General features: G+C 35.1%; 4 protein-coding genes across 4 annotated transcripts in view; 2 read left to right on the forward strand and 2 right to left on the reverse strand.

Moving 5' to 3' along the window:
* LOC109355443 (serine/threonine-protein kinase SMG1-like) overlaps window positions 1–6,679 on the forward strand; it is a 16,109-nt gene extending 9,430 nt beyond the window's left edge. Inside the window, exons 8-15 of the mRNA XM_019598610.1 lie at window positions 21–2,862; window positions 2,953–3,066; window positions 3,203–3,333; window positions 3,673–3,765; window positions 3,888–4,157; window positions 4,339–4,984; window positions 5,695–5,770; window positions 5,851–6,679. Coding sequence (XP_019454155.1) covers window positions 21–2,862; window positions 2,953–3,066; window positions 3,203–3,333; window positions 3,673–3,765; window positions 3,888–4,157; window positions 4,339–4,984; window positions 5,695–5,770; window positions 5,851–5,950 — 4,272 coding nt within the window. The 3' untranslated portion in view covers window positions 5,951–6,679. The remainder of the gene's footprint in view (window positions 1–20; window positions 2,863–2,952; window positions 3,067–3,202; window positions 3,334–3,672; window positions 3,766–3,887; window positions 4,158–4,338; window positions 4,985–5,694; window positions 5,771–5,850) is intronic.
* Window positions 6,523–9,581, reverse strand: LOC109355444 (kinesin-related protein 8-like). Its single transcript, XM_019598611.1, has one exon. The coding sequence runs from the start codon at window positions 9,193–9,195 to the stop codon at window positions 7,354–7,356; it is 1,842 nt and encodes a 613-aa protein (XP_019454156.1). The 5' UTR covers window positions 9,196–9,581; the 3' UTR covers window positions 6,523–7,353.
* LOC109355449 (probable E3 ubiquitin-protein ligase ARI2) lies at window positions 11,365–15,654 on the reverse strand. Its single transcript, XM_019598622.1, has 7 exons — window positions 15,295–15,654; window positions 14,856–14,888; window positions 14,479–14,755; window positions 13,639–14,119; window positions 12,905–13,450; window positions 12,684–12,811; window positions 11,365–11,827 (listed from the first exon to the last, which is right to left on the reverse strand). The coding sequence occupies exons 1-7, from the start codon at window positions 15,418–15,420 to the stop codon at window positions 11,673–11,675; spliced, it is 1,746 nt and encodes a 581-aa protein (XP_019454167.1). The 5' UTR covers window positions 15,421–15,654; the 3' UTR covers window positions 11,365–11,672.
* LOC109355453 (mediator of RNA polymerase II transcription subunit 32-like) lies at window positions 21,735–23,506 on the forward strand. Its single transcript, XM_019598625.1, has 3 exons — window positions 21,735–21,817; window positions 21,903–21,945; window positions 22,829–23,506. Exons 1-3 carry the CDS (start codon window positions 21,755–21,757, stop codon window positions 23,272–23,274), a joined length of 552 nt encoding a protein of 183 aa, XP_019454170.1. The 5' UTR covers window positions 21,735–21,754; the 3' UTR covers window positions 23,275–23,506.

A 25,722-nucleotide genomic window follows, 5' to 3' on the forward strand; every position in this document is an offset into this window, starting at 1 on the left:
ACTGAGAACTTATGTACCAGAGGTTTGCTGATGTTCTAAATCAATACGAGCTTGCCTCTAGTCTATACTGTCGAGCTGATCAAGAGAGGTCTAACCTCATGTTGCATGAGACATCTGCGAAGTCAATTGTTGCTGAAGCGACCTGTAATTCAGAGAAAATTCGAACTTCATTTGAAATCCAGGCTCGGGAGTTTACGCAAGCAAAGGCTGTTGTTTCAGACAAAGCTCAGGAGGCAATGACTTGGGCTGAGCAACATGGAAGGATTCTTGATGCTTTACGATGCAATTTAATCCCAGAAATAAATGATTCTTTTAAGCTGAGTAACATGGAAATGGCTTTATCCCTTACATCTGCAGTTACTGTAGCAGGTGTTCCACTAGCTGTTGTTCCTGAGCCAACACAAGCACAATGCCATGATATAGATAGGGAAGTTTCTCAGTGCATAACTGAGTTGGATGATGGATTAAATTCTGCCACAACATCTCTGCAAGCATACTCCTTGGCTCTGCAAAGAATCCTACCATTAAATTACCTTTCAACCAGTGCAATTCATGGCTGGGCACAAGTACTGCAATTATCTATCAATGCACTGTCATCTGATATTCTCTCTCTCGCCAGAAGGCAGGCTTCTGAACTTTTTGCAAAGTTTCAAGGAGATAGCATTGATTCTATCAAAAGCAGTCACGATGATCTTTGTTTTAGAGTGGAGAAGTATGCCGCAGAAATAGAAAAAATAGAGAAAGAGTGTGCTGCATTAGAGAGTTCTATTGGCTTAGAGTCTGAATTGAAAACTAAGGATCACCTTTGGTTAGCTTTCATGAAATTCATGCAGTCTACTGGTCTTTTAAAAAATGAAGATGGAATGTCTTCTGTTCAATCTAGATATGATGGGACAACAAATATTAGACTTTTGGGTGAACTAGAGGAGGAGAAGGCACTATCAGTTCTCAACCTCTCTGTAAGTTCACTCTATAATGAGGTTAGGCATAGAATACTTAATATATGTAGTGATTTATCAGGAGGAAGAAATCAATACAATATGATGCAGAATGATTCTGGAACTATTTTTGCTGAGTTTGAAGAGCAAGTAGAAAAATGTAATCTTGTGGCGGAGTTTGTTAATGATCCACTAGAATCTATGGGAAAGGAGATCCCTTCTGATAACAAAGTTCATTTGAAGTTTTCTTCTCAAAGTAATTCGGTTTCCATTTTCAAAACCATTTTGTTTTCCTGTAAGGGATTGGTGAGTCAAATGACTGAAGTTGTTCTACCCAACGTAATACGGTCTGCCGTTACATTAAATTCAGAAGTTATGGATGCATTTGGATTAATCTCACAAGTTCGAGGGTCTATAGAAACTGCACTGGAGCAGCTTGTGGAGGTTGAAATGGAGAGAGCATCACTGGTTGAACTGGAGCAAAACTATTTTGTCAAGGTTGGTCTTATTACTGAGCAGCAGCTAGCTCTTGAAGAAGCTGCAGCTATGGGCAGAGACCATCTTTCTTGGGAAGAGGCAGAGGAACTAGCATCACAAGAGGAAGCTTGTAGGGCACAACTGGACCAACTCCATCAGACATGGAGTCAGAGAGATGTAAGGATTTCTTCTCTTATAAAGAGAGAAGCTGATATTAAAAATGCCCTGGTTTCTGTGAGTTGTCATTTTCAGTCTCTAGTTGGTATAGAAGATGAAAGTGAGCTGCATATTTTGAGAAGCCGATCACTATTGGCAGCACTTGTTAAGCCCTTCTCGGAATTGGAATCCAGTGATATGTTGCTGTCTTCAGATGATGGTTCTGGTGCAATGCCATCAAGTAGATTTCATACTCTAGCAGATTTGATCAATTCTGGGAATTCTATATCTGATTATGTCTGGAAAGTTGGAGGTTTATTGAATGATCATTCATTCTTTATTTGGAAAATAGGCGTTGTAGATTATTTTCTTGACACGTGCATACATGATGTAGCTTTGTCACTTGAACAAAATCTGGGCTTTGAACAGTCACTCAATTTTATGAAGAAAAAGCTTGAAGTTCAACTTCAGAAACACATTGGTCACTATTTGAAAGGAAGAATTGCTCCTTGTTTGTTGGCTTGTTTAGATGAAGATATTGAGCACTTGAAGCAATTAACAGAGTCATCGAATAAACTTGCTTTAGATCTGGTGAAAAGAGATGGGGCTGTAAAAAAAGTTTCACTTATGCTTGAAGAATATTGTAATGTACATGAAACTGCGAAAGCAGCAAAGTCAGCATCTTCTCTCATGAAAAGACAAGTGAATGAGTTGAAAGAAGCACTTTGGAAAACTACTCTTGAGGTAGCTCAGATGGAATGGATGCATGATGTTAATTTGGATCCATCATATAACAGAAGAATCAGATTTGAGAAATATGTTGATATTGATGACAGCTTGTATACAGTCATTTTAAATCTCAACAGATCTAAGTTATTGGAAAATATACAATCTGCTGTGTCAAACATAACAAGGTCAATGGATTGCCTTCAGTCTTGTGAACAAACTTCGCTTATCGCTGAAGGACAGCTTGAGAGAGCAATGAGTTGGGCTTGTGGGGGTCCAAATTCCAATAGCTCTGGAAATAATTCAACTAAAAATTCAGGAATTCCTCTAGAGTTTCATGAACATATCAAGACTCGGAGGCAGATTTTGTGGGAATTTAGAGAAAAGGCATCTGATGTTGTGAAGTTATGTATGTCAGTATTAGAGTTTGAAGCATCAAGAGATGGGTATTTGCTTATACCAGGCCAACCATATCCCTCCAGGAGTAGTGTTGATGGCAAGACATGGCAGCAAGTGTACTTGAACGCATTAACAAGATTAGATGTTATTTTCCATTCTTATACACGTGAGTTTGCTATATTTTTCAGCATTTGAAGTCTCTTCATGTTAGTTAAACTTAAATTTCTGCATGAAATGACTCCTGTTCCTGTAAAAGGTACTGAACAAGAGTGGAAGCTTGCACAATGCACGGTTGAAGCTGCTTCCAATGGATTATATTCTGCAACTAATGAACTCTGCACTGCCTCTTTGAAAGCAAAGTCCGCTTCAGGTGGATCTCACCATCTTATATTACTGTTTATCTGCACATTGAAGTTCAACATGCATGTGCATGTTTTCTTTCAATTGAATGTATCTGCATTGTGCTTGCATGTGTTGGATTTAATATGTTCTTTACCCTTTTATAGGTGATTTACAAAGCACTGTCCTTTCAATGAGGGATTGTGCATATGATGCTAATGTTTCACTGTCCGCTTTTGCTCGGGTTTCAAGGACTCATACTGCTTTGACTTCTGAATGTGGCTCTATGCTTGAAGAGGTATGGTCTTTAAAGTATTTGATATTGTAGTAAATTACTGTGGAGTATTTGATAACTGTTAGATGATAATATAAAAATATTCATTTGCCTTCACCCAACAGCTTAAGCTTTTGGGAAAGCTGGTTCTTGACTTTAACCAAGTAATGATAAGTTAATAAGAAATCAGCAAATAATTAAAAAGGATTAACTAATATGTTCTTTACCCTTTTATAGGTGATTTCTGCCACATGTAGCTGGCAAACAATCTATAGAAAGTGTCCAATTAAGTTACATTGCATTCCATCCACCACGACTATGTTCTATGGATTGTTTGCAATCTAATGTTTCTTTTATTTCTAGGTTCTAGCAATAACTGAAGATATACACGATGTTCACAATCTGGGGAAGGAAGCTGCTGCTATCCACCGTTCTCTTATGGAGGATCTTTCAAAGGTTTTTGTTGTATTTATATTTGACCTTCAGGCTTCAACTATAACTGTCCATTTTGTATTTTGTGACATTGAGCTTCCATAAAGACAGAATTGTTTTCTGGTGGTGATTTTATGCTTTCTTAGGTGAATGGCATCCTCCTTCCACTTGAATCAGTGTTGTCTAAGGATGTAGCTGCCATGACTGATGCTATAACTAGGGAAAGAGAGACCAAGAAGGAAATATCACACATTCATGGGCAAGCTATACACCAGTCATATTGTTTAAGAATCAGAGAGGCTTGCCAGACCTTTAAGCCCTTGGTACCATTTCTGACATCATCTGTGAAGGGACTATATTCTTTGTTGACTAGGCTTGCAAAAACTGCTAATCTCCATGCTGGCAATCTGCACAAGGTAATGTGATAGTTTTATGATCTTGTTATTTTGCTTTGTTATATGCTGCTTAGATTGTTTACTTGAACTGTCACCCATCCAATCAATTATGTTGAACTATTGCCAACAAAAATTGTTGGAATTTTTTTGTTTATATTTTTAAAGAGCAAGTTTTATACAACTCCATGTTCCCTGTGCTCAGGCTCTTGAAGGAATAGGAGAAAGTCAAGAAGTAAAATCCCAGGATATTGCTTTGTCGAGATCATCAGCTGCTGGTGGTGATGCTGTTGAATTTGATGATAATGAAGTGGAGAATCTCTCTAGCTCTGATTGTGGTGACACTGAAGATCTTATAGGCTTTTCTCAACTTTCTTTGGAAGACAAAGATTGGATATCACCACCGGATACCATCTGCTATAGCAGCTCAGGATCTGACAATACCTCAACTGAAGTTAGCCTTCCTGATAGCTTGAATGATTCAGCAGAAAATAAAGATGTGCTTTCACAAGCATCTAGTAGCAGAAACCCCACTGGTCATATACATTCCACTCCATTGTCTCAAACTGGTGTTGAAGAAATATTACCTTTTGAGGCTGCAGACTCTTATCCCATGGAGGCTAATGTCAACGGTGCTTGCTCTGTGCAGTTGATTGATGAGGCCACTGAACATCCCAAAGCTAGTGATAAATCTGATGCCATCCCTACATACTCCCAGCATCAATCAAATGGGAACTTAGACAAGTTTGAGGGTGTAGATGAATTGCTTTCTGCAAATAAAGTTAAGAATGATGTTGAACATCATGAAGCTCCTGATCCTAACATAAATGTCAGAAGTCGAGTAGGAAGGGGTATGTATGAAGTATTTTTTACTGATCTTTCTTATCATCTTTTTTAATGTACTAAAAATGAATGCTGAGGTTTTTGTTCTGGATTAGTTTCGTCCTCTGCTGTGGTGTCCTAATAAATAAACACGTGAAAGAATATGAACCTTATAAATTAATATATTACCTATATCAAATTAAAAGCAAAAATTTACCATTCTCATGAACTCGGATGATACTAGGTTTTAGTATAAAGCATAAAGAATTATCCTGTGTAGAGTGTTATTTAAGTCAACAAGGTGTAGTGTGCTTCAAGTTTTGTGAAGGACAGCAGTTTTTAGGTCCTTTCTCTTATTTTTTTTAATGTGGAGGGAGCAAGGAGTGAGATTTTGTTTTTTATCCCCCCCTTTCATTAATTTACCTACCTTTTATTTGTGGTTTTCTTTCTTTTAGATCTGGTCAGGCCCTTCATGATTTATGTTCCTTCCAATTCTATACCAAACCCTATATTCTGGAAGAGTAGTGTGACTGTGCAAATCTTATCTTTACCTCTCATCTTAAATTATCTATAATGTTTAGTTTTGAAAATGGTCTTAGGTTTTGGATTACATACAGGTACCTTTAACAACTGTGCCTGATTTACTTCATAATATCTTATTTGTTGGGAAGTGTGATGAAATAAAAAAGGAATTGATATACCCTTATTTTCTTTGTGGCCTTTTGCATTTATCTGCTAGGTAAAAATGCTTATGCCTTGTCAGTATTGAGGCGGGTTGAGATGAAAATTGAAGGTCGAGATATTTCTGAACACAGGTATGAGTATGGCTCATTTTGGAACTTTATAAATCTTTAGCTGAAAAGTTTCATTAATACCAGCTTTGTTTGGATTTCAGAGAAATTGGTATTGCAGAGCAAGTAGACTGTCTACTCAAACAAGCTACTAGTGTAGATAATCTTTGCAACATGTATGAAGGTTGGACACCATGGATTTGAGGTTTATGAGACTTGAGCATCTTAAGTTTAGTCCCCATTCTCATATTATGCAAGAATTGCCCTCGGGCATTGTGGGTTGGGTTGGCCATGGTGAGGTGAAGGTCCTCATATTATTTCCTCATGATATATGGGAGCCACCAAGGTGATGTTTTTGCAGGTCCTATTAGTCTGGCCATAATCTTGAAGACTGCCATTGATCACAATCTCTTAATGTATCTATGGCCACACCGTGTTCCGATTAGCTTATGCCATGCTTTTGATTTCAGCATTTTCCAGGCAGTTATTATCAACACCTTATCTGCCATCCTGTGAGACATGCCCCCAAGAGTCCAAGAATGGCAGTTACTATCATGGTTGATGGAGTATTATTACCTTGCTTTATCTTATGGTTGAACTGCTTTGACACCTGCTACTTGCATTGCCATGGTGAATATGTTTTGGATACCAGCTCTTCAAGGCTGAAAAAAAGAGTGTTGTATGACATTGCCAACTATAGAGCAGACTTGGTTCTTTATCACTTGGATAGTTGGAAAATCCAAGTCACTGTTTCTGGCTGGAGCATTATATTTTTGGAAATGTGAAAGTCCAGCGTTATTGCACAAAGATATAACATTTTACCTGTATATTCATGATGTAAGTTCATTCAATCCTACTCAAGATTGGGTTAGTGGTTGTTCTTTGATCACACCTCAACATTATTAAAGCTTTTTGAGTATTCTTTAGTTTCAATTCTTGTCGTATTTTCGTTATAAATTTGAACAGAATTGTAATAGAAAGTTGTCTTTATATTAGTTAAAGAAATTTCTCCTTGGAGGAGGACGTTGGCTTAGTCATACTCGTATAGCACTTTTGGACGTGACACTTGGAACATGGGCGGGGCACGTGGCCACAGATTAGTCATCTCTTGGCCATTTTTTTGCACTTTGAAAGTGAAGACTCATCTCAGCCTGATGTGTGAAATATGGTGCAACCATTAGTAACAGTCCCTCACATGCAGGGCATGAGTCTCACTCAAACACAGAAGCAACCAAAATTGAATTGAATTGCTCCTCTTTTGAGGGAAACAAACTGGTCCATGGGTTTACTTCAGCCATGTTTTGCACCAATACAAATGCATACTAGGTACATAGTACATACTAGCATGAGGTTAGATATTTTCTTAAAAAAATATAGTACAAGTACATGTATATGTATATATGATGGTATATATATAATGGTACCACATCCATTCAAAGGAGAAAGGGTGGTGGCCCCCTCTTTCTTCTTTCCTTTACATTCTTATCTACACAGAAACTCTTAACACATTTTTGTAATTTGTCTTTTACAAGGAATAGTTCATGTGCATAATGAAGCTAAAAAGGTGACATGAAAAAGATAAATAAAAATGAAACTTAATCCTAATTTTAGAACCTCCAGTTTTGGTAGTTGTCGGCATTGCTTTTAAGGTAACTGCTACTTGTAGCATCAAAATCACCACCTGTTCTATTTTCCTCTCCCTTTCCAAACTTTGAACTTAAATTTTGCCAAGTGTTATTAGAACAATTATTATTATTATTGCTCTCATTGCTGACACTTATTGTATTTGTTGAGGCCGTAGAACCACTCAGTACTCCTGCCACAGGTGAATCAAATGACAAGCCACCATGACTCGGCGCGTGTTCAAACTTACCCATATTAAGATTACTCTTCCCAATGGTTCTAACAGAATTAATCTGTGTTGTGGGCGAAGAATCAAAAGATTCACTTGGCGCGTGATCAGACATTCTACTATTGAAGCTGCTACTAGTAGCAGTAGTAATACTCTTCCCATCACTTGAACGCTTTGATCCAGGTGGTGAGGAATCATAGGTGGGACTACTCATATGCAACTCAGGAGCGTGTTCAGTCACGCGCCACACCTTCACTGATTTATCCAAACTCCCAGTGTAAACGGTCCAACGCTGAACCCCCTTGTCATGATAACGTTCCCGTTCTTCATGAACCGCAATGCACTTAACCGGTCCCATATGGCCCGTTAGAACCGAAAGACAAATGTGGGACCCATTATCCTCACGCTTCCAAGCACAAACATTCTTATCGGCTGAGCCGCTGAAAACAAGACTCCCCCCCGCCGCCGCTAGGCACAGCACCGCCAGCTTATGACCCTTCAGAACGCCGCCGTGAGTAAGCCCGTTGTTCTTATCATCACGCTCCCAGTAGTTAACTAACCCGTCAGATGAACCGCAATAAATAACCGTTGATGAACGGTTAACTGCTAAAGAAGTAACAGCGTTTTCTTGCTTTAACAGAACCCTATCCAAATCATGCTTCGTTTTCTTCCCCCTTGGTTCTCTCTTCCACATCTTCACCGTGCCGTCCGCTGAACCGGTGAACACGTATCCCTTTAACGCCGATACCACCGCGTTAACTGCATCATCGTGTGCTGTGATGGACTCTACGCACTTTGAATCTGACACGCGCCAAACCTTGAGGGTTTTATCCCATGACCCAGAATATAACAACCCTTCTTCCTCGTCCAAGCTCAAGCTCGAAACGGCGTCGAAGTGCTTAACCTTCACTGCGTTTCGGTGTGGCCTGACTTCAACGTACTTCTTCGGATTCATTGAGCTCTTCACGTAGTCTTTGAATTTAGGCAAGCTTCCCACGCGTTTGTAGCTGCTAGGGTTCTTATGTGAACCCTTCCAAACCCTGATTTTCCCATCTTGATGGCCTGTGAAGATTTTCTCACCGGAAATCACTATGGTTTTGACCAATCCACTGCTTGATTTGAAGCCGGTGTAATCCTTCATATCCTTCCAAACCCTAATGTTCTTGCTGTCTGAGCCTGTGTACAACAAGCCCCCAGAAACTGCCAATGAGTATATGTGACCCTCTTCGCGAACGAGCGATCCGATGAGGCCGTTTTCTAATTGGTTGCTATTGTCATTGTTGTCTTCATCCTCAGGGTGGTTGAATAAGTTGATCGTGGAAGAGGTTAACAACCATGGTGACTTGTTGTAAGGAGATGAAGTGTCTTGGACTTGGTTCCATGGTGACATCATTAAGGGGGAGGCATTGCTACTGCTGCCGGTAGGTGTTGCGGCGGAGACGTTGCTATGACGGGTGGTGGAGTAGTCATCGTCGTCGTTGTGGTCCGGGGAATAAAGCGACGTCGGATCGGAGTGCAAGGTAGCTCCTACTTTCGGTCTATGGTATGTGTTTCGCTCTACTAACATGGTGCCACTAACAACTCTTTCGTTTTTCATTCAAGAAGCAGAACGAGAAAACTAAGAGGATTCGGTTTTATTTGGTGTTGTGTTAATGAGAATGAATGAAAGTGTTTGATAAAAATAATAATAAGAAGAAGAACAAAAGAGAGTTAGAGAAAGATTGCGGGTAAGGTTGTGTTTGATGTGACGAAATAGAATGAAATGAAAAGCTAGGAGAGAAGTTCGGGAATGCGTTTATATAGAAAAGAGTGAGAGAGAGAATGAGAAAGATTTGTGGTCATGCGAGGAAACCTGGGATACCGGTAACGTTGAAACTGGAAATAGTTAAGGTCTTGTGTGGGAGAAATCAGGATAAGCAACGTGAGGATGATTATTGAGTTTACTGTTTTTGTATTTCTTTTTCGTTTCCCACATGTCATATATGTAATTATGTCTGAGCCGAGAATATCTGTAGTTATGTGATGCTAACTCTTTTTTAGTGGATATGTTTTTCATCTACAAGACTTAAACCCAACACATTGCGTAAGGGGAATCAAATATATACTACTTTAACCAATTGTATTTTAGGCTTCCATACTATTTCTATTTCTATACTTGGAAAATGGCAAATATGGGTTTGGTGTAATTTTTAGTTACATTTTTTTATAGGAGGTCAAAAAAGCGCTTTTCTATTGATATTATCATATAGAATGATGATCCATAGTTTTGAGATACGATATGTTTTCTAAACATTGGTGAATAAATGTGTAGAAGTTAAATATAAGATATATGAATGATTTTTCTTTAATGAGGGAATGGGTTGGCATGCAATGATAGTAGCAGTAGTATCCCTTATAACATGTGAACAAATATAAGGTTTCATATTTTAAGGTCACTGCTTTTGCACTCAGATAACTTGTTCTCCTTTTGTATCTAGTATTAACTTACGATGTGATGCAAAACCTAAAGTGTAACGTATATAGACATGTTTAACAACATTTCATAGATTTAAATATTAAATTAATACAAAAACCTTCAGCTCTTAATAAAATCTGCCGTAGATTTGATTGTTCTCCTTTTGTATCTATTTGAGTATTCTCTTATATGTTTAATATTAAATTAATTAGATTATCAAGAGTGTGATGATAGAATATGGATTATCAGGAAGAATATATCGTGTTTGCTGATTATCTGTTTAATATTTTTTGTTTCTAAGTTGTTATATAGACTTATTTTCGGGGTGACCAATAAATCTTGTCCAATTAAATAAATACCGTTTACGCCCCTTTAATGTAAAAGATATATATGTTGTCTCCTCGTATATATCAAATATCCATTAAAGTCTTTCAAAAGAAAATCCATTAACCAATTAACCTCTTTCAAAATGGATAAGAATACCAAAATAATCGTGCATATTTTTAGTATTTAAATCTCATTTTGATTCATAAAGCTAATACTTTAACAATAGTATTAGCAGTTTTGATGTAGCTTCTACTACAAAATGAAATTCTACTTGAATGTTGGCCTGAGATTGTTCAAAGCTAGCATCACCTCATGCAGATTAGATCATATTGTTTCCAAAGTAGGGCCCAACTTGTGTGATTGTTGCTATTATTATTAAATCACATAAAAAATATCAGTAGAGTGGGAACAAACAAACATAAACAAAGCATTAATCCAAGATAACCAAATGAAACTAACCATATCTTTTGGCACATAGACCATGTCTCAAGGATTAGCCAAATGCAGTGTCTCTGGTTAGATAGCTGGTGTTTAATTAGAAGTCAAGTGATAGCATATTGACAAAAAAAGGAAACATAAACAAGAGAAGAGGTACTATTGTTAAGCACATTCATAGTCTTTTTCCTCAACCTCTTACAATTCCACACACTTTCCCCAACTTCCTTTTTCTCAACCTTCCTAAAAGGACTACCACAAACTGGTATTTATTTTATGTGTCAATGAAACAATGGACAAAACTTCCAAGTCTTTAACCCACATTACATGAAGCCCGTGATCTTTTTCCATCATGATTTCCTTTCACATGAATATACAGTCCAAACAAGAATCACACAGATGGATTGTAGGAGACATTGTGGGTTAGGGTTTTCAATCAATTCAAATAAGAGTACTATGTATCCTAATTATTTTAGAAATACATGTCATGTGAAAATTGTCTGTCTGTCTTAAAGAGAAAAGTAACCCAGTAGAAGGAGAAAAACAATGAAAAAAATCAGTGAAGTTACTTTTATTTGCAACTCCATAAGATACCAATGAAAGCATCCTACAACTTGTCCTCAGGGTGCTCAAAACACAAATACACATTTGACATAAACTATTAGTAAATAAATGCCTCAAGGCTATATATATATATACACAACCCCAGGATTTGAAGCAGGATTGAGGCAAATGGGGGGTAAATTGCATCCATGGATGTCATATCATGACCAAAATGATTAACTAGGTCAAGGCAGCAAAAGCAATTTCAGTTAGCCATGTACACCTGTGTGTATATAAGGTCTCCTCCTTCAATGTCAATTTCTGTCTACAAACTCTGCTGGCAAGTTTAGATCAAAAAAGGCACCACCACGACCTCCATTACTTTCTTTTCTAGCACGCTTATGAGAAGAACATTCATGGTCATCTGAGCTCCCTGATCCAGAAGGCCGATCAACTTCTGCTATTCTACCTACAATGCAGCACAATAATCCTTCTCACTCAGTTAACATTACTGATTAGCATCCACAAAGTCAAAATGAAGAGGAGATATATAAGAACATTCATAACATCATACAATAAAAAAGCTCATCCATATTTTCATGTCATAATTAACATTTGACACCATATTTTCATGTCATAATTTTTCCAGGTAAACTGAAAGAAATTAATACACCAGTAAGATTAGTCAATACCACATAGGGCAGGGATGGAGAGAGGGGGAAGTGTGGGCCCCGGTCCTTCATCCATATATTTTGTCCTTCATGAATGTGCTTACAAAATATTTTTCTATACAGTGTAACTTACTCTGTCTCTTGCTTGAAACAGTTGAACACCACAACTATCTACATATAGGTCTGTAGCCCATAAATATATAAGCAACATAATGATAATTGCGTGATTCTTCTTATTGGGGTAAGAACGGAAATTATTAGTGAAAATTGAAAATGAAATATCATGTATTAAAGCACGAGGTCAACAATAGTAGTAGATGAAAAATGAAAATGTTTTCTTATACCAAACAGGACCTTATTATTCTGACTCAGCCTTTTCTCCACCTCCTTCAATCCTTCCCTTTCTAAAACTAAACATTATTGTGACACACAACAACAACTATAGATGCAATATAGTCAATACCATAAAACCATAAAGTACTAAAAAAATGTTGCCACGAATCAAAACCGTCAAAAACTAGTTGTTTCATAACAAGTCAGAATAATCATTGGTTGACTCAACTTCCCCTCCAATACTTTGAGAAAATTCATAAATGGCTAATGCAAAAACTTTGGTTGTTGGCATTAAATTAAAAACCTACAATAGATATATACCAGTATTATTAGCTTTATTGCTCCAAACTGATAGTTCTGATGCCCTCTCTATGCCCTTTGACCTGTATGGAGCTATGTTGTGAGTTTGATGGAGAGAACCCAACAAATCATTCTCGATGCAGTCATACCTGCATTAAAATCAGAATTCACAATGACAATTACCAATGTCAAAACTCAAAAGTCAGATATGTACCAGCACCTTATTTAAAAGCAGCACTAACATTTTTTGACAAAGTTTGTCAATAACTGCCGACAGATTGATTATCTGCATTCTTATCTCCATAACCTTATCATCGGGAAAGGTATCAAAAGGCTCCTCCAAAATTTTAGAGATCTTTTCAACATTTGCCTCAAGCTGCTGCTGTTGATCCTCGAATAAGTTCTGTTTTATTTCCCTTTGAGCTTCTGACATTTCGTCCTTAAAAAGCTCATCTCCAAACATATAAAATGCAAATGCATATGAATATGACAGGACACGCCTAGATCTGAAAAGTCTGGAGAGGCCATTAATTACCCAGCTATAATCTCTGAGTTTAGAATCTTTTTCTTCAGAAATATCAATCTTCCCTTGTATAGTCTCTTTCAGTTTACTTTCAAGCTTAAAGGAGTCTGTGTGAGCTTTGTAACGGTTATGATAGTGCATATAACGATATAGATCCCGCTTTGCTCGTTCAGCCGATTTTTCTTGGTCTTTGTAGCGACCACAGCTATGACCAGCTATACTTGACCAAGTATGATTTCGGCCAGTGGCCCCACCACACACCCAACTGCAACAAAAAAGGACAAATTATTTAGTGAGGATAGGTTAATGGGAGCAGAGAGAGTAATAAGTGGCTTCAATTCAACGTCCCTATTACCACAACTTAACTAAATACTATAGCCAAAAGGAAACATTATAATAGAATAAACAAAAAGTTAAACAAAAATATAAAATGCAGAAATAATGAACACTCACCAAAATGGTTGGCCACAGATACAGCTAACCAAGTTACACCCACCATTCTTCTCCACTGGCTTGTGGCACTTTGGACAAGGTTTTGTATGAACTGTCATCCAATTAACAGTTTCTGATTCATCTCGACACTTCTTAGCCCAAAGCTCCCACATCACACATGAACATGGGGAGTGCGTTTCTGACAGGCAACTAAAACAAAATTGTAAACCACATGAACATTCTACCTCACATAATTCATCATCCTCAACACGTATTGCATTCCCACAATGAGGCGCGCTAGGACACCATTTAACTCTCTTGTTGTCTTCGATGTAGGATTCAAGAAGAAAGCGTTCATATTTTTCGGCCATATCAGGGTGCTTTCTACCAAGCAGAGTTCTTACAACAGCTTCATCGCAAATGGAATAGCATTTATGAGCCATGCATCTAATGCGTTTACTTTGGCCCTCATTTATCTTGACAACAAAATGCTCCGTCCAACCTGTAAAAATATACATAAATATGGAAAAATCTCAAAAATAAGTTTGCATGGAATTCCACCATTGTGCAAAAAGATAACAAAGAAAAATAATTTCTGGTAAAACAGCAGGTCCAAGCAATCTCAACCATTCAATAGTGAAATCACAATATATTGCAACCAGTAATCAATCACTGATCAGGGTGTAAAAAGAAGGCTGAGATGCACCCTTACTAACTGCATTATCGATGACTATCAACATCAGTCATGCCATCCACTTAACACTTGATAATCTTGTTGAAAAGGTACAGATTTTTTATATCCTAATAAATCTTGGAGAAAAAACAGAAGTCGGATGAATAAGAAAACAAACAAATCCTCACATGTGTTGCAAAAACAGTGACCACAGTCCATTCCTGTTGCTTCATCAATAGGAACATCCTCCATACAGATTTCACACATTATTAAAGAGTGGAATGACGAATCAGAGCAATGATGTTTATCCATAGTAACACCAGCTTCAGCAAAGAGATGTGATATCCCTTTGTCCACGTACACTGCAAACAACTTCTCCACATCCCAACAATGATAAATAAGCAGGGTCCGTGCATGTTGCTCTTTCACTGATAACATGTCCATCACCCGGCGCAAATCCTCCCTCTGCATGAATGTGCATAAGGGTCTTAGCAAAACATAGAAATATATTTTATCTGAATGAAATACACACTGAGTAGAGTAATTTCTTCCTTTGTAATGTTACCTGTGCAGCTAGCAGTGACTCTTTTGTAATCACCTGCAAATAACAAAGCATATTCGCAGAGTATGATTAGTGCAATTAGTGCATGTAAAGAAAGGTGCAACATCACATAATAACCATAATTGAAAGATTGATAATAGGATCATATAACCAAAGACCAACCAGAAATCACAACCAGGACAGCTATTACACTCATAATAATTGAAAACAATGTCACAGAGGATAGTTTCAAGCAGAACAGAAACTAAACCAGGCACATAGTTTGTAAAAACAACATTCTATTCAAAAAATATAAAAAAATTGCCCATTTTGAACGAACACATTATAGAGTTCCAATCTTTGAGAGAAACCTATATCAATAGAAGATAAAATATAATGCAATTAAAGGCAATTGAAAAAGAAAAGAAGAAATATGAAAACCCTATGGTAATGGAAATAATACCTGAGTAGATGGGCCCTTGGAAGTAATCAACTGATAATCGGTTTCATCGTTTTCGTAAGCTTCGACGGATTCATCTTGATCGTCGGAGTATTGGTAATCGTCGTCGCTGATGACGTAATCGTCCATCCCTAATAACCACTCAAAAATTCGATTGGATAACTAACAAACAAACAAAGAATCAATATTTTATTAGATAAATACGATTTATCGTTACTATCACAAAAATCAGGGTTTCAAGATTGGATCGAATTCGGTGATCGGAGAAGAAGAAGAAGAACGGAAATTCCGACGATAGCATCGGAGAGAGAGAGAGAGAGAGAGAGAGAGAGCAGTGTCTCACACATACACAAGTAACCTTTCTTTTTTCCCTTTTCTAATTTCAATTTTGCTTTTGCTTAACTACAAGTAATAATTCCAAAAATGAAAGTAATAATTCATTGATTCTATGTTAATCATTTATTTATTTCATGAAAGTAATAGTTTATTTATTAATAAATGAGATATTGAAATTCTTCTTAGTTGTTATTTTATTTAAGTACAGTTAACAATACTTCACCTCAGGTTTTACCTTAAGCAGTATCAATTTAGATAATATATATGTTTAACCAGAGAATTGTTATTTTCTGATGTACACAACATTAAAATTTGTCTAGTATTATTTGTATGCTACACAATAGACAAAGGAATATTCTGATTGGTTAAGTTGAGTTTGAAGTTGGAAATTGAATTTATTTATTTGTCGGATTCGTTATTACTGAAATTCACTAGCTTTCTTTTAACTGTATTGTCTTGAATATACCGTTTAAATAATTAGTATTTTATTTATTTGTATTTTTCCTATTTCTTAGGGATTGCTTAATATTATTTACAAAATGGATCAATTGTGGTGATTGAGTCCCACCAAAAGGACTTGAAGAAATAAATGATATTAGAGAGTGTTACAGTAGGTGCATAAGGAGATGGTGATGTAAGAGGCTTGAAATCAAGGTATCTGCATATACAACATGGCCTTAGAGATATTTAACTTGTGTTTCAAGAACAAGGACACTTGTGGAATTGACACAGGCTTGTGTGGAGGAAACATGTTAGAAAGTAAGTCTCACATTGTCTATCTCATTTACTCAGAAATGGTTTAAATATATGTTGCGTTACTCCTTTAATTGCCAATTGGTTTTGAGATTGATCCTTAACATAGTATTAGAGTTAAAACCCAACTTCTTTTCGGTTGTTATAGACCAAAAAATGTAATTTAAGTCCCACATCGCCTACTGAGACAGTCACATGAGATCTTTTTCCAACATTTGATCAACTACACCAGAACATTTATTCCTTTTCATAAGAGGCAACAATTAAACTAAATTCTAAGTTCTAAACATTTAACATCCAAGCACATTAACAGCATGGTACATTCACCATTAGTTGAACCGTTTTATAATGTCAATATCTGCATATATTACTTTAGCCATTTCTGCAAATACTGCATTCTGGTTTTGTATAGCAAGTATAAGAGATAAGATATGTCTCACACCTCTTATAGTTTTTATATAGGTATTTATTTATGGATTATCCATTAGAGAATTTCAGGAACACACATCCTTATACAATGAGATGAATATTATTTACTAACTAAAACAATCTTTATTAGCAAATAAAATACTTATTTGAGATAGCAAAAACTAGAAAAAGTAAATCTAACATAATAGAGCAGATGTAATTATAATGTTGAACATCTTTATCTGCATAAATACAAGAAGATGACTAATACTACAAGAAAGTGACTAATATATAATTTATGGAGTTTGGAATCTATGCCCAGGAGATCATAGAACTATGTTTATACCCTAGAGGAGTGGTCATCAGACACTCCACACAAAATCGGGGGTGGTTAATTTAATGATTATTATGCTTATCTCGACGATAGCTATGACCTTGTTGTAGCTTGTGGTTATTTTGATTAATATATATTCCTGCATGAAGTTGCCAAGGTGAAGCGAGATCATAGGGTAAGGAAAAGTAAGCAACTTAAATGTGCTTGAGAAATAAGAATGAAAATTGATACTACAGGAAAGTGGATCAGATCATGTGTAATTTTAAAAAAGGTTAAGTAAAAAAGAAAATGTTTTAAATGAGATTATTTTTGAGTACCAATTTGCTATACAATGATCTGGTTGGAAAGAAACTAGAATATCATATATGTTCATAACTATAATAAAGAAAGAAAGCAATTGAATGATTTTGAATTTTTGGTTTAGACTATTTATCAAATACCTGGTGAGCAAAGCAAAAAGAGATAGCAACTATGTAAGTAAAACGTTGGGTTTGGACTTCAACTTTACTTCATTCAAATGCAAGTGTTAGAAATAATACAGGCTCAGGTTCAATAATGAAATTCAAATCCACTAGATTACACAGACATTGATTCCTTTGAAGAAGTAGCCTAATTGCAAGCAAAACTAACAAATCAATTATGTGGTGCACAAGCTAGCAAGACTCAAGTGAGAGAATGACTTCAAGAAATAAAGTCATTTATCTTCTAAATGAAGTTATTAAGTATGTTACTTGTAACCTTTGTTTTCTTTAATCTCGTTTACATCATCATTCGACTTTTACATTGTTGAAATTCCTGCATCTTTTTGTGCATCGAATGATGATGTAAAGAGATTAAAGAAAACAAGGTTACAAGAACATACTTAACGACTTCATTTAGAGGATAAATGACTTAGAGAGAATAGATAACTTAGACTCAGGTGATTTGTTCAATACAACTCATGTATTATTTATACACAAGTCACATAACCAATGTCACCACAATTTCATGCATTCACACAATAAGCATTCTATGCATAAAGTAAGTTTGTGTGACCACTCACCAAGTGTGACACACCTACCAGTACCTTACCACACCACATATTTGGCTCCTCTTGGGGGTGGAGTCCCATGCGCACAGGTGCACAGTTAAACACCTTGCACCCTACCATCCATTCAATCACTTGCTTGAGTGTGCAACCCTCTTTCTCCTACGTACCCAAACAAAAACTGACACGTGGCTAGTCCATCGTGTTTCATGTGTTCTGTTTTACACAATATATAGTCACATTTTATACTATCTTATTTTTACACTATTAAATCATGATCGAGAAGTATAAACTTTGAATATTTTTTCTTATTTATTCTTATAAAAAATAGCAATAAAAAATTAACTATTAATAAATATTGATTATAATGACACTTCAATGGGTAAATAACAATAACAAAATAAAAGCATAAATTTATAAACCATTTAACAAACCAATTTTTAAATTAAATAAATATTATCGTCCACCAAAATTAATTAGTAATTAAAATGTTAGTTAACACAATTTTATTTGGATCAAAACTTTTCATACATATGATAATTATTATCAATGTTTATAAATTCCATATATGATCTTATTGTGGGAATTAATCAAATATGGAGGTAAGGATGACAATAGGTATCCGAATTGGTGGATATCCGCCATGGATCGGATATAGGTCCGTGTTTTTGGAGTTGGAGGTAATTGAGACCCAAGATTTTAAGACTAATTGTTACATGCGTCTGGATCCGAATAATGAGGTACCCAAACCCACGGATAATCGGATTCGTTATTCTTTCATATATATATATATATATATATATATATATATATATTGTTAATCCATAGTATTATATTGTTAAGAGTAAATTACATTGACACCCCATGAGTTTTAGTGGTATTACACAAACTACCCCTCATTTTTTTTACACCTACACAAACCTCCCATGATTTTATATTTTCATTACACTGATGACCCCTGCATAAGAAATAAATGTAATCTTTTAAACAAAAAATGTGATAAATACAATTAAGTCAAACAAAACATGATATGTTGTGTAGACAAATCCAAATAATATACAAATCAATGTATCTTTATTATTTTTGGTTCGTTAGACTATATTATAAGAGCGACTTAAACCATATTTCTTTAGAATTGTTGATGCATTTTGTAACAAAAAATAATAAAGATATATTGATTTGTATATTATTTGGACTTGTCTAACAGTATATCATGTTTTGTTTAACTTAATTGTATTTATACATTTTTTGTTTAAAAAATTACACTTATTTCTCGTGCAGGGGTGGTGAGTGTAATGAAAGTATAAAAACTAGGGGAGATTTGGGTAGGTGCAGAGAAGTGAGCGGTGGTTTATGTAATTTCACTAAAACTCATGGGGTGTCAATGTAATTCACTCTATTGTTAATTAATAAGTGTGATTGTTATATTGTTAAACAATGATGTTATATTGTTAAGCATTGATGTGACGTTATATTGTTAATTGATATGTGTAATCTAATATTTTATTTATTGAACAATTCTTACTAAATCATTTTACATCATAATATTAAAATAGTCAATTTAAAATGTATTCAAACCTTCAAATATATTTTATATTTTTTTCTCTTACTAAGTCACTAACATATAAGATTGTAACAATTACAATTACATAAATTACTCACAATTATTTTTAATGTTTTTGAAATTGTGGGTATCCGCAATTACGATGGATACCCAAGGATCTGTGTGTAGCATACCTAATGTGTATCAGCATGGGTCTAGGGCGGATCTGAGTCTAAAAATGTAACAATGAGGCAGGTTTGGATAATGCACTACCGGGACTCATCCAAACTCGTTGTCATCCCTAGATGGAAGAGGGTCATGGAAACGCTTCTCACTCTTATATCATCTTCGAATGGTCGTGATACATTGTTTCTTTTCACTCGATTAATTCCTAGAATCAATAAAAAACTTTTTAAAATTAAATTAATAATTAATAGTCACTTTTCATATATGAACTCCCTAATAAATATTTTCACTTAAAAATATAAAAATGATTAAACAGATAAAGAATGGAAAATTCGCATCTTATAGCTTCTTTTTCACAACTCATCCTTCGAACGGTCGTGTTGCGTCATTTTTTTCCTTAATTAAAAAATTCAACCAATAATCATACTTCAACTAAGAATTATGTAGTCTTGATTCCCTATCTAAAATATGGATATGTAGGATTAAGGCCACCTTGCCATGCACAACAATAATAAAAATAAATAAAATTATCCTTTTTAATAATTAATTAAATAACCAAATAATTTAAAATATAATATAAGTCATATAATTCAGTGAATAGTGCCGGACAAATATGCGCTAATACATTATCTATTATATAATTGACTCTAGAACATAGAAATCAAAAATTCAAAGCCCAATGTGAGGGCTAAAATTTTTTTCTACATTATTGACTATAAAACGTAGTGGCGACTCTAAGATGTTGTGTAGCTGAAAAAGACACTAGCATCGCTAGTCATGGCCTTAGTCATTTCTGATTTTGATAATGTGTATTACCCATATTCTTACCAAGTATTATGGACTCTTGTTTCTAACCTGAAATATTTGGGTTTCTCTTCTGTTGTAGGGTTATAAAGAGTCTAGAGTTTATTAAGGCATCTGCTATACCTTAAAACTTTACTATAAGATGTTGTTCTTTAGATATTCCAAAAATCCTTATAGAAAATCACAAAATATTTAACATGTTAATCTAAAAGAAGAGATATACAAGAGAAGCATATAGAATAGAGATAGAAAAAAGTGGTTGACGATTATACAACTTCTATCTTTTAATTACCTTATTTTTCTTGTGTTTGTGCACATCATTAATATCATCTTCTCCATCATGTTTCCTTTTCTATAATCATCACTTCAGTAAAACAACCATTTCTGAATTGAACTAAAATTTTGAGGGTTAGAATGGGAACATGTTTGGGTTAGAGAAGACAAGAATGCAACAAAGAAATGTTTGATTTCATCATGAAAAGGAAAAGTCACATGTGAAGAGGTATTCTTTACTGCATAACGAGCTAACATTTTTAATTGATATAGCACTACAAGACAAACGATAAGATTGTGGACACCAAGTTAAAATAAGTAATTCTCATCCCAAAGATAAACCTTGGCCTTTTGAAATCATAGGCAAAGTAATACCTTCCCATCTATCATTTTACACAATTTTTCAATGTTTTTATATTCATATTTTGAGCTCAAATTAACTTAACTTGGTGTTAATTGTGAATAAAATATTAATTATTAATTTAGAGTTATCAATCACTAATATAAAGAGTATATGTGTTGTCTCATAAAACTTGTTACTATTTGTAATGGGTTGAAAAAATGTAAGTTAAAATTTTAATAATTGAATTTTCTCTCTAATCAATCACAAACATTGACACATGAAATGTTACACTTTTATGAGACAAAAGATAGTCAGGAAGATTCTCATTGTAGGTGCCAACGGGCCAAGATAGAATGGGCCTAGGCTTTAAGCTTTAAGGGCTTAGTAGTATTCCCTCCCAATGTGATTAAGATATAATTATTTAGTGGTTTAAGTATTACACTTTCCTTTCTGAGAATGATGAGATTTATGAACGATGACAGCAAATTACACTCGATGCAATCAAACCCTAGGTTCAGTTTCTAGGTTACTCCACTTGGTGCGGTTTCAAAACCCTAGTTGAAGTGTAAGGGGGAAAGTGATTGGAAAACCTTCAAATTGGGATTCCCACATTGAAGACAAAGATAAGAGCTTTGACCACGAATCAGGTATTCTTCACCAATTTTGTAGCTTCTTCTTTATATCCTTTTTAAATTAGGGTTTGTATGTTGTGGTTTGTAATTCATTGTATTGATATAATGAAATGATAGTGGTTTTCATTGTCTAGATGGTTTGAAGTTTAAATTAAGATTTAATGCGATGGAACATGATTCATTTACATCTAGAACCGCTATTTTATTTCATTGGATGGAATGAGATTGGTATAGAACTGTAGATTATTATTTCATTCTATCATGAAATATCTAAACATTGGTATGATATTTTTGTTCTATTCCATTGCATTGCATTTTATCTCAATCCATTCGACTCATCATTATATATTCAAACGTAGCATTGATGGGTGAGAGCATATGGTGTTCCTGATCTTTAATTCAAAGTATTAATTGCCTTCAACATATGTAATTACTAGAATCTTTGGATGTTGTGGTTTGTAATTTGTTCTGGGATTTATATTCTCTAGGTTGTGTTTGGATTGATTTAATGGATCGAAATGGAACTGAATGAAATATAACTAGCTTCGATTGTTGGGATGCTTTAAAATAAGATGGAATGAGATGCAAGGAGGTTCTTTTCTGTTATTTCGATCCAGAACCTTTAATTTTCTATCTTGTGGAATGGAATGGGTTGGAATCAGCTTATTATTCACCACACTGAGTTCCATGAATATCCAAACAATTGAATGTTAACTTTGTTGTATTCCATTCCGTTTCATCACATTCTATTCTAATCTACCCATCATTAAATATCTTAATGTAGCATTAATGGATGAGAGCATATGCTGTTCTTGAACCCTAATTTATGAAGCATTAATTGTCCTCATAATATGTAATTATTAGAATCTTTACCACTCCCTTCTTTAATCACAAACAGGCACAATGGACAGTGTAGTTGATTCTATAAATAATGCCTATCAAGATTTTATTGCTGCTGCAGCAACTGTGCTTGAAGCCAAAGAAAGTGCTGGTGCTGTCAAAACAACAGCAACAGATACTGCACTAGAAAATTTCAAGCAGAAGTGGGAATTATTTAGAGTAGCATGTGATCAAGCTGAGGAGTTTGTGGAGTCTGCAAAGCAAAGGATAGGATCGGAGTGTCTGGTGGATGAGGCAACAGGGCCTGTGGCTGGAAGGCCTGGACAAGCTACAACAACCGGTCTTTCTCCCATCAGTGCAGTTCGGTTGGAACAAATGAGTAAAGCTGTTCACTGGCTTGTGATTGAATTGCAGAATGGTTCTGGAGCTTCTGCTTCTAATGCAGCTCTTTCCCATCCATCTGCTCCTTTTGATGCCAGGTTTTCTGAAGATGCTGCTCCGTAGCATAAATGTCAATTTTCAGTGTATGATCTCATATTCTCTATTTCAGGTGTACTTAGGCTACAATGCTTTAGGCATTGTTTATGCAAAGAACACCTTTAAGTGCTATGTTGATGTTAAGGGGTTTAACTTACATGTATGTTACAGTCATTAATTTATGTTGGTGAAACTTGTTAGTTATAGCTACTGTAGTGGCTATGCTTGAGTTCTAATTGCATAACACGTTCTCTCTTTACTTGTCCTTTATAGCCACTAAATTAATTGAGGTCTCATTTGCCTTGTTTATTTCCATACTTGCAGCTTGAAACCTTTAAAGTCTTCATTTTTTGTGTCCCTCTTTCCTTTTTCCCTCCCATTTACTGTGCTTTTTGTTGTAATGTTTTTTTATGATTCCATGCTACGGTAGGAGTTAATAAAAAGGGTATTGTGTTTATTAACCAATATTTCAAGTGAGGTAAACAAAATATATCTGTTCGGCATGGATTTACGGTTTTACCATCTTACTACTCATTGTGCCACACATATTGAAGATCACAAAAAAGATGACAACACATTTCTATACCACTGAGGTATACCTTTATCAAACACAACATAGATATGAAACAAAGCCTCCAAGTCAGACGGAAGCTTCTGTAGGTGGTGCAACCCAAAGTAGATGTTTTACCAGGAAGAAATGGCATACTGGAGCCTTGCCTATTCTAAAAAGAAAACTTTCAGCAATAATGACAAATAAAATAAGATTATGTAATAAAATGAACCATTAATTTCTTGCACACAATATGATGATTTATATTGGAAAATAAATAATTCAAACTTTTACATCTGATTTTTAATTATTTTTTATTTAAGTTAGTGATTCCAACAAAGATGAAGTCAATATCAATAACTGATATATGGCTAAATTTTTTTTGTAAATTGTTCTTGTAAGCTTTTAATTGTCTTAGTTTTGTATACATCAAATAATATGTCCATTTTAATCTACAAACAAATTCCTTGAAATAAGCCTCAGTGCAAAATAAAAACTGAATTATCAAGGGATCTATACATGTCAGATTTCAATTTGGCTATAGCTTATAGATATCATAAAGACATAAACAATCTCTCTCAAAAACTTGATTCTTGGAAGAAAAAAAGGATTATGAAGAAAAAGGAGCCGCAAACCCTTTTGTGAACTTTTGACTAAATGAATAGTGGCATGACAACAAATCATATCACTACTTCTTGATTCAAACCTCTCTGCGGATTTCTTTTCTATTAATGGATAGACAGTGATTATTTTGACACTTATATATAGGGATAAAAATATTATATTATTATATTTTAAGGATAAAAATGTTAAATCATATTACATTTTTCTCTTATTTTGAGTGTACTTGTATCTTGTCTCTCCATTAATGGAGAGGATCCCAACTCCCTCACTATCCACTAGTTCTCAAAGTATACAGGGTAACCCATAATCAAATCCTTTGACTAGTTCTGCATCCCACGTAGTGGGAAACTGAAAGTTATGGCAACACTATTCAATCTGCATCATATATCATATTGGACCTCATCTCCTAGCTCAATAATCCACCATCCACCAAAAAGTTTCCAAGAAACCACTCAAGCTTTGTTTAAAGGCTGTGCTCGAGTCAGGAACTTGGAACTATTAAGATGTTAGAAAACAATTAAAGTGTAAATCATTCTCTTTCTATTCATTTCCCTCCAAATTTTAGCTCGAAAGACATACCCTAAAGACTACCATGTTACACCATTTGGTGGTTCTAGCTCACACCACAAGGTAGGAGGGTCACATCTACCGTTCAAGTCAGGATATATAGAAAATGCCAATAGAATAAGATGTAATACTAGTCACATTCTCACATACCAGCATGAAAGTAGACCACCTTATAAACTTTACATTGGATAGTGAAAAAGTTTATAAGTATAAAAGTCTCATGAAACTTATACCTGAATGTCTTACTTGTGGTTCTCCACTTTTCTCATAATTCAGTTATAATAGAACTACTCGATGGTGGGAGGCTCCCCGATCTAATAGTTTTTACAAGTGATTCAACTTCAATTTTTTGGGTGCACATTTTCACTTTTATTCTACCATCTTAAGAAGAGAACAGATAAGATCTTAAAAAGATATCCAAAAATCTTCATGCGCGTATGCCATTTTTGAAGTCAAAAGCTATGAAAGCTAAGCTTTATAGTTTCTTGTACAAGGTTTCATTCCTTAATGCTTTTATAACACTATCCTATGAACCCAATTTTTGGTCTAGATCCTAACGAGTATGGTGTAATACCTACCCAACTCTATTCAACTACTTCAATGTTCAACATGGAAAACAACACTTTCAATAAAAAAACAAGTAAATTATGACTCTTGTGCCTTATTTTGCATGTGCCTATCACCTTTGTCAATGACATTATTAAAATTATTACACAATTTTCCTAATTTTGACA

The sequence above is a fragment of the Lupinus angustifolius genome, chromosome LG08 (assembly GCF_001865875.1).
Source record: "Lupinus angustifolius cultivar Tanjil chromosome LG08, LupAngTanjil_v1.0, whole genome shotgun sequence".
NCBI classification, from domain to species: domain Eukaryota; kingdom Viridiplantae; phylum Streptophyta; class Magnoliopsida; order Fabales; family Fabaceae; genus Lupinus; species Lupinus angustifolius.